This window comes from Priapulus caudatus, unplaced genomic scaffold (assembly GCF_000485595.1).
Source record: "Priapulus caudatus unplaced genomic scaffold, Priapulus_caudatus-5.0.1 Scaffold981, whole genome shotgun sequence".
NCBI lineage: Eukaryota > Metazoa > Priapulida > Priapulimorpha > Priapulimorphida > Priapulidae > Priapulus > Priapulus caudatus.
In genome coordinates, this window is record NW_014578042.1 from 94,624 (window position 1) to 103,843 (window position 9,220).

A 9,220-nucleotide genomic window follows, 5' to 3' on the forward strand; every position below is an offset into this window, starting at 1 on the left:
GTGGTGTCATATGATTAAGGGAGAATCATAGACGAAAACAAGGTAAAGTTTGAATATATTTATTCACATATTGATAGATTATTTACCAGTTGAAAACTATGCAAAACGCTGTTAAAACCGTGTCATACTCTTCTCTATTATGCACTCTTGATATTATGGAATATGGCCCGGGCCTTGTCCTTGACTCGGGCTCTGACAGTGACAGTACTCAGTGACAGAGACAACAGACTTGCGTTGTTGGCAGAGAATGAAACTGGCTGTAATAGTATGACAATTTTCCCCTGTTTCTGCCGCCTGTCTTAGGTACATGTTGTCTCTAGGAAACGCGTGCCAATCTCCATTAACAGAGACGACATATAACTTTATCTCTCTACGTCTTCGAAATGGTACCTTGCTTAAACTTACAGTCGGACTTCAAAGACTAATCCTTTTGAGGTTACGAGGTATAGACTATAATAGCCGTGTATGAAGCTATTTAGATTTTTGTCACTATTGGTGACAGGTGCTTCGTTTTGGCATTGTTCCAGCATAACTGCTTAGGTCGCGTTTGTTTGGGACGAATCCGTCTGATTGAGATCATGTAATCCTGATCCGACCAAACAAACACAAACTCACTTTCACCGGTTCACGTTTTGTTGTGACCTATCACGAGATGGTTCTTAACAAAGAACAAGCTGTGATTTGCTGAGGCGCGGGCCGCCATATTGGATCCCGTTCGAATCCGCCTCGCTAGCAGGGTCGGGTTCGGTGGATCCAGATCAAGTGATTCGACCAAACAAACAGTCAGATCAGCTAATCCATTGAATCGAGATCCGTGGATCGGACCAAACAAACGCGCCCTTAGAGTTATAACTTATATGAGATAACAGTGCAGATGTCATACCATGGAACAGCGCGATTTACCGTATTTACTGCTGTTGCGAGTTTTGTGCAATGTACGTTGCTATTCATAAGCACCGTAATTTCTGTTTTAATAGCACATGGTTTGGTTAGAGTAACCTCGTAACCTTATCAGGATTAGTCTTCAAAGTCCAAGGAACGGAGGTCTACCGCAAAAGGAGAGAGACAAATAAAGTTCATTATATCAATAGATCAAAACTGCGAATTGCAGTAGAAAAAGTTTCAATTTTACAATTAACAAGGAAAGGACGAAGAGAATTCTAATATAGCATGATAAAAATGAAGAATCTAAACTTAAAGGGATCCTATGAAAATGATGCATGTCCAAAACAGTGACCAGGTGCAAAAAAGATAGAAAAACTATAGCTAAAAGATTGAACACAAGTATCATGTAAATGTTGAGCAGGGCGCGACAAACCTGCTTGCCCGGGGCAACCAAAATTCACCCCCGGGCAAGTAGCTTGAAATTGCACTTGCCCGTTCGGGCAAGCAAGTTTTTTTTATTGAATGTCTAGACACAACTGACGGTAATAGTATTTTTCTGATTCCACCCGTCCCTTGCATTGTTTTGCACAGACACAACATCACGCTGCCTTGCTGCGACGAGATTTGAATGAAAAAAACAATGCGAATAAAACAATCGGTGGATACAATGATGTACACAACATGCACACAGCAAGATGTAAACCCGGCCCCCAGGCCAGGCATGGTTGTTACATGATCAGCTACCTCAAATGTTTGCCCCTCTACCGCAACCTGTGAACAAGGATTTTCTTTGCTGAAGTACACAAAAACAGATACACTGTATACCAGTATACTGGGCTGTCAGTCTATTATAATTTATATCTGCATGCATGCACCGCTATATTCTCTGCGCTTACGATCCAGCCCCAAATTAACGTGAACATATTTTATTAATGTATTGTGAGAGTGGTGGGTTTTTAGCTCATCTGACATAGTCAGATGCAGCTTGTAGAATCGCATGATCGTCCGTCCAAAAATTCACCCCCGGGCAAGTAGCTTGAAATTGCACTTGCCCGTTCGGGCAAGCAAGTTTTTTTTATTGAATGTCTAGACACAACTGACGGTAATGGTATTTTTCTGTTTCCACCCGTCCCTTGCATTGTTTTGCACAGACACAACATCACGCTGCCCAGGGCTCGAATTAAGCGACGAGAAGGGCAAGGCAATTTTTTTAGGGCATGTGAGAAATCGCCTTGAATTTTCTCTAAAATAGAAAGGCACCAAGGCAACTCTCAAAGTTTGAGAAGGGCACCAAGGCACTTTTGTAAAATAAAGGGAAACTCATAACAAATTAGTACATCAACATCGACTTGCTTTTAATGTACAAAACAATATGCCCCCATGTAAGCTTACACCGTAACACTGACCCCTGTACCCACCTCTGCTAATGGAAGTACAGTAACAAGAAATTTTACATGCCTGCTATCAGGAGCAAATAATTATCCGATGCTGTTATTATTCCCTCCTGCGACTATCGGTTTTTAGCTGATCATTGCAACTACAGCACGCACGCGCACGTGTTATGTTGATTCGACTAAAAACAAAACTAGGGCAGTAGATTAAAGGGCACCGACGGCAATTACACAAAAGGGCAAGGCAGGTGACTGCCGTCGGTCGGGTTGGATTTTCAGGGGCAGTACGGCGATTGATAGGGGCACAGACAGCAATTGCCGTCGGTGCCGTCGGTTAATTCGAGCCCTGACGCTGCCTTGCTGCGACGAGATTTGAATGAAAAAAACACAATGCGAATAAAACAATCGGTGGATACAATGATGTACACAACATGCACACAGTAAGATGTAAACCCGGCCCCCAGGCCAGGCATGGTTGTTTACGTGATCAACTACCTCAAATGTTTGCCCCTCTACCGCAACCTGTGAACAAGGATTTTCTTTGCTGAAGTACACAAAAACAGATACACTGTATACCAGTATACTGTGCTGTCAGTCTATTATAATTTATATATATGCATGCATGCACTGCTATATTCTCTGCGCTTACGATCCAGCCCCAAATAAACGTGAACATATTTTATTAATTTATTGTGAGAGTGGTGGGTTTTTGATAATAAACTGACAATTAGGGCCTACAAAATTTAAAAATTAAAACAAACTGCGTGCTGTGTCCCAACATGAATATATTTTGTGTACAAACTCGTATCAGCTGTTCAACTTTCTACCGTGCCGTTAAGTGAAATGCTGGATGTTGACTAGTTGGACCAAGTTCGGGCAAGTGACTATTATCTCCGGGCAACCAGTTTCATAACCCACTTGCCCGACATTAATTCTAAAAAATAATTCTAGCACCCTGTTGAGCAATGCAGATTTAATTATCAATTTTTGTGTTGTTTTAGGTAAGAATGTCTACCAAACCTGAAGATTACTTCACTGCAAAATATATTCCTGAAAAGGGTAAAACATATGACAAGAAGCCATTTAAAATGATGCTCCACCCAGGAAAGACATACACATGGTGCATGTGTGGGTACAGTCATTCACAAGTATGTGGTACTAATTCAATTATAGGTATCTCTCTCTCTCTCTCTCTGTCTATCTCTATCTATCTATCGATCTCTCTCTATATATATATATATTTCTGTAGTATAATTATACATTTCTTTCTAATTATAATAGACAGAAATGTGCTTGGCCCAATTAAAAAAAAATTTGCATGGATGGTTGTATGTTACGACTTAAACCCATATTGCTGGCTGACAGGTGCGCCACTGTACCACTGCTGGCTCAGACAATCCTGTCACTGAGAAGAAAGGCGTTATTGCTGGCATCAAGCCTATCAAGTTGCATATAGATGCCAACAAACGGTACAGCTGGTGTGCCTGTGGGCTCAGTGAGAAGCAGGTATAAACTGTGTGGAAACATTGCTTACACTTGCTGTAAAAAATGTTTTGAATGTTGTTTAATTTGCACCTCAGCACTAAAAATCTTGAGCTCAGTAACACTCAATACAAATAACTCATATACTCAATATACTCGTAATACTGCGAAGGGTGCAATGTTTTGGGTCCCGCAAAACTGAATGCTGGCGTTAGTTTTTCATGGCTGAATATTTCGAGTGTTTGCATAGATCTGTTTATTGTGACATCCCTCATGGAACGCTACCTTTCTGAACTGTTAAAAAATAATCTTACGAGTTGAAATCAGAGTTTTACATCCATTCACATCTATTTTACAGCCTTTATGCGACGGCATGCACAAAATAATGAAGTCCGAACTCAAGCCCGTTAGGTTCACGTTGGATGAAGCGAAAGAGGTATGGCTGTGCAACTGTAAGCAGACAAACAAACGCCCCTACTGTGATGGTACACACAAGCATCCAGATATCCAGGCAGCCGTCCGATAGTGACTGCCGCATAAGTCATTGTGGCATGCTCTTCATTAAAAAGCCAATCTTGTAGTGCCGAACTTACATGATACCCTCCGGAGGTAACTGAATTTTGTATTTAATTCTGCAGTAGTGAGATTAATCCATGAATAAGAGTAAATACAACATCGTGGGCAGTATTGGTCTGCCAACGACAGTATCTGATATTTATATATCCTGATAATGACTTGGAATTACTAGTATACAATGTTAATATTTGTATAGAGTATAATGCACCAGACATTTCTTAGTGTCAAACTGGGAAACCTATGAATAATCATTTAATCTGGCATAATCCTGTTCTAATTCTTGTGCATGCATTACGCTTTGAAAGGAGTAAATCGAGATTTTGTAAAGGAAATATAACGGAGCCTTGAATTACATAACTGATGCACAATTCATGCATTTCTGAATATAATCACCAATAGGCTTGCTGTATTTTCTAATGTGAGAAATGTTATCATGTTTTAAAAGTTGTAATGCAAACTTGTCTTATGGCAATTAAAATACGTTATTGAGTTATTTAAAAACGAGTTGTTATGGATTGTTGAGCGCTGTCTGAGTATGCATTTCACGGAAATGTCGTCATTCCGAGTGAAGTCGTCAATCAATATTTGTCTCAGATTCAATAGTGTAATAGAGGGGTATTGTATTTTCTGGTAGTTCAATAATTGATCAAGACAAAGTACAATGGTTAATACTGGCCGAAGATAAGTGACGTGTAACTTAGGTGATCTGAGAATGTTGGTTGTTACAGCTTTAAAAGTCAATATTTCCCAGGTCAGCATCTTTTATATGATGCGCAACTTGATTTTTACATGCGGTACATGTGTTTTACGATATAGTTATGCCTTGCGCAGCAGTTACTTAAAATCAAATTTTTTACTAGGTCAAGTTCAATACAAAAGTAAATCTGCGTTTGTTTGAAATACATATGTTCTACGTACTGGTTAAGGATACACTTGAAACAATCTCCCCAATGCATATATTCGAGTCATGAAGCTGAAATATGTAGTGATGTATTGCCCCGGGTACAAATGATAAAATTTGTTTTTGATTTGATGTTGGCAAAATGCTTGACCACAATGCATTGGTAAGCTGGTGTGTGCGTGCGTGCGTGTGCATGAATGTATGACCCATGTACTAGGCATGTGGCTGACTAGCAAGCGAAAGACAGAATAAATAAACAGACTACATTCGTAAATACGATGACAGGTTTAATGATAACATCAATAATGCAAATAAAATGAATAATGTGGGGGTACTACAAATGACTTACTTGAGAATGATCCACGGAAGCACTGACATTGGAAAAATATATCACCACACACTGTAATAACAATATTTTCCAACTGTTACGTATGCCAATGTGTTCCCCAACGATAATGTAGCACAAACGAACTTTTTATTACAAAATTATTACAATTACAATATACAAGCTATTTGACTAGACCACATGAATCATAAGTGATTGCACTTTATTAGCGTGTAATTTATGAGAATAATGTTTTTTCACTGCTATATCAAAACAAAACTGTTCGGAGGGTGATCATCAGATCCATTTTAAACGGACGGTAATGGTGCTAATCATAGTGTTCTTCTCCAGTAGCAATCTTGTTATACGACCACGCCTTTCTTGCACATGTACAGAAACTGAGAACTTTGCCTGTCATAATTATGAACTACGTACTATAATTTTGTTGTGGCATGTTCGATGGGCACACAGACGCAGCTATTTCCCTATGACATAATGTGAAACTAAAAAGCAATCCTATATATACGAAACTAAATTAGCTGCGGTCTGATTCTAATTCACTCTCGTTTCTTTGTAACTAGACGATTTCTAACCAATGAGCGAAGTGCCGAGTTTGTTAATGTCTGCCGCGTTTTGGTCCCTCAAAATATGTCTAATAAGGAGTTCTATGACTATCAAGCATCATAGAAATACACACATTTGTGTAGTCCATAATACTGAGCAAGTACACCTTATGCGGCATTTCACAGTTTACCACATTTACAAGACACCAACTCCAAATGTACTTCACACACACTTTCAGTAAGGGATTTAATATTACAATAGTAATACTTAAGCACCAGAGGACTGCGTAAGATAAAAGAGAATTAAGTAGGTGATGCCATGCATACCACTATTGGACTAAAACTCGAGACCAATTAATGTGTTCGGAAAAGAAAATGGTGTTAATTGTTCTTAATGTAAAGACAATTAACAAAGTTTCTCGCCCTAAGATTATCCATCTATTACTAGACGCAGCGCATAGTAAGTCAAGTACAATGTCACTAACAGCACACGTTTACTTATGATAACATTTTGGTTATAAGAAAGCATGCAGCAACTGACCAACAGACCGATTGACCAGAAAAAAGGAGTACCTTTGTTCTTTTACCTTCACAAAATAGTACACAAAGTATCACAATTCTTTCTACACAAAACAGAGCTTTATAAATCTGTTGTTATTTTTCTGCAATATATTAAAGGCATAATAAGCCCATTGCTTATGCAATGTTGACGAATGCTAGAGTAACTGGCACCTTGTGTAGTTAATAAGTACATAACCTTACATCCAAACGCGTATTAGTTTGTCCAATATCACTGCTGGTTACTAAGAAATGTCTAATTGAAATCCGCAGTCCAAAAATCAGTTGTTTACAGTTTCAAACCGCTGCCGGGGAAGAGGGTGTGATACAGATTAATAGTGCACCAGACATTTTCGCACGCATGCTCGGCCGTACGCAATGCTATCATCAGTGATTTCGTAAACATGGACGCTTGTGATAAGGAACTTTTTGTCAGGGCTGTCCACGTGCGTCCGTGATTAGTACGTGTGTTTTACTCCATTTCGATGTTTAGTCTGTGGCCGTGGTTACACCGCTGACACCTCCATTTCATCTGGCGTCCAAAACATACGGGCCGCACAAATGTTTACGTCATCGCTCGACTCCTGGATGACATTTACGGCACGTAAATGATACGTTGATACATATAAACAACCGATTTCAAGTCTTGTTTGTAATGTAACCAGCAGTGATATTGGACAAACTAACACGCGTTTGGCTATAAGGTTATGTACTTATTAACTACACAAGGTGCCAGTTACTCTAGCATTCGTCAACATTGCATAATCAATGGGCTTATTATGCCTTTAAACACGACATGAGCAACTCTACAAATATGGCAATTGCTTGGCCAGCCATGCTTCTATATGCCCAGCTTTTCACTGATTACGCACGCCAAAAAATTATATACAAATTATGAAATTTTTAAGTATAATTTGGCCAAAGATTTCGAGTATAACAGCTAGAACAGTAGCAGAACATTACTAGTCATTTGTAATTTTGGAAGAGATGCCAGTATTCACATCATGTAAACAGAACCCTGTGTTCCTACCCCATATCTATTTGTCCACCTCGATTCGACCCTTTAAGGTGCTGCAGGCCGTACAGCCGATTCACTGATGCACGGTGTGCATAGCGTAACGCTCTCGCATACGTGTCAATCTATTATCGATAAACGCGTTGTCATTCAAATGCTCGTGCTCTACGTACAATACCTGCGCACGCATCTCCGGACAACGCGTTTCTACTCTAGGGCCTTGCTGACGAATTCTAGAAAACGACGCGAATACTGCTCGGGGTTGACTGTGGAGATCTCGGCGCCGGCTCCGTGCTTCACTGTCTTGACTGCCTGCGCAGTTCGCTTTCTCGCGCCGTAGTGCGTTAGGATGTCGATGATGCCGACAAAATAGACCTCTTTCCTAGCGGCATCTGTTTAAAAAAATGGAAATAGCTACCAAGGCGGAATGCAAATCTGTGAAATCATAACAAGGTACAGCACCCTCCTCCCACGATAGCCAACACAGTAGACCTCTTTCCTAGCGGAATCTGTTCAAATAAAAAAGAATATGGAAATAAATGCTAGCAGGTGGAATGGGAATCTGTGAAGTAATAACAAGGTCGATCCCCCTTCCGCCCATGATAGCACAGGTTCCTCAATGCATGAATATGCACGTCGATAGATTCACACGTGTGTATTCAAGGCTATGCCCCCCCATTTTTTAATGTCTTAAGCTGGGTTTATACTACCGACCTTCTGTTGTCAAATTGGCGAGTTGGACCAATTTCGCAATTCGGCAACACCGAGTTGGCGAAAATAGAACAAGTTCTAAATAATTAATCTCCCAACTAGTTGCTATCGACCAGTTGGTCACGCGACTTTCGCGTTTACACTGCCGATTGTCGGTTGTATAGTTGGAAAGTTGGTCCAATTCGCGAATTCGCCAATATAAAGTGGGTAGTATAAACCCAGCTTAAGACACTTCCACCCTCGATGACGGATACTCACTCTCCGAGCACTTCATTCCGTAGATGTCGCTCTCGCAGTCGAACTCGAGCGAGTCGAACTTGAAGTAGCCCTGGTTGTCGGGGCTGAAGACGGGACTATCCGGCGGAGTGTTCTTGTAGTCGAAGCTGACGTCCGACTCGGGGCTCTCGTCTTCCTCCTCGATGCCGTTCGAGTTCTCCTCCTGGCGCCGACTCTCGGCTTCCTCCTGCGCCTTCTCGCAGTCGTGAATGCCGACGAGCAGCGAGTAGTCCATGAGGTGCTGACTGGTGAGAAACTGTAAGAGGAAGGACAGAGAAACGATTCCATGAGGTGCTGACTGGTGAGAAACTGCAAGAAGAAGGACGGAGAAACGATTCCATGAGGTGCTGACTGGTGAGAAACTGTAAGAGGAAGGACGGAGAAACGATTCCATGAGGTGCTGACTGGTGAGAAACTGTAAGAGGAAGGACAAAGAAACGATTCCATGAGGTGCTGACTGGTGAGAAACTGTAAGAGGAAGGACGGAGAAACGATTCCATGAGGTGCTGACTGGTGAGAAACTGCAAGAAGAAGGAC

At 40.9% G+C, this 9,220-nt stretch overlaps 2 protein-coding genes across 2 annotated transcripts in view; one reads left to right on the forward strand and one right to left on the reverse strand.

The window, feature by feature from the left end:
* LOC106814804 (CDGSH iron-sulfur domain-containing protein 3, mitochondrial-like) overlaps positions 1-5,848 on the forward strand; it is a 6,756-nt gene extending 908 nt beyond the window's left edge. Inside the window, exons 2-4 of the mRNA XM_014819157.1 lie at positions 3,278-3,424; positions 3,642-3,782; positions 4,117-5,848. Of these exons, the coding sequence (XP_014674643.1) occupies positions 3,278-3,424; positions 3,642-3,782; positions 4,117-4,284 (456 nt within the window). The 3' untranslated portion in view covers positions 4,285-5,848. The remainder of the gene's footprint in view (positions 1-3,277; positions 3,425-3,641; positions 3,783-4,116) is intronic.
* A 1,547-nt stretch (positions 5,849-7,395) lies between these two features.
* Positions 7,396-9,220, reverse strand: part of LOC106814805 (phosphatidylinositol 5-phosphate 4-kinase type-2 alpha-like) — a gene marked incomplete at its 5' end in the record, with an annotated part of 8,566 nt that continues 6,741 nt past the window's right edge. Inside the window, 2 exon segments of the mRNA XM_014819158.1 lie at positions 7,396-8,088; positions 8,666-8,939. Of these exon segments, the coding sequence (XP_014674644.1) occupies positions 7,904-8,088; positions 8,666-8,939 (459 nt within the window).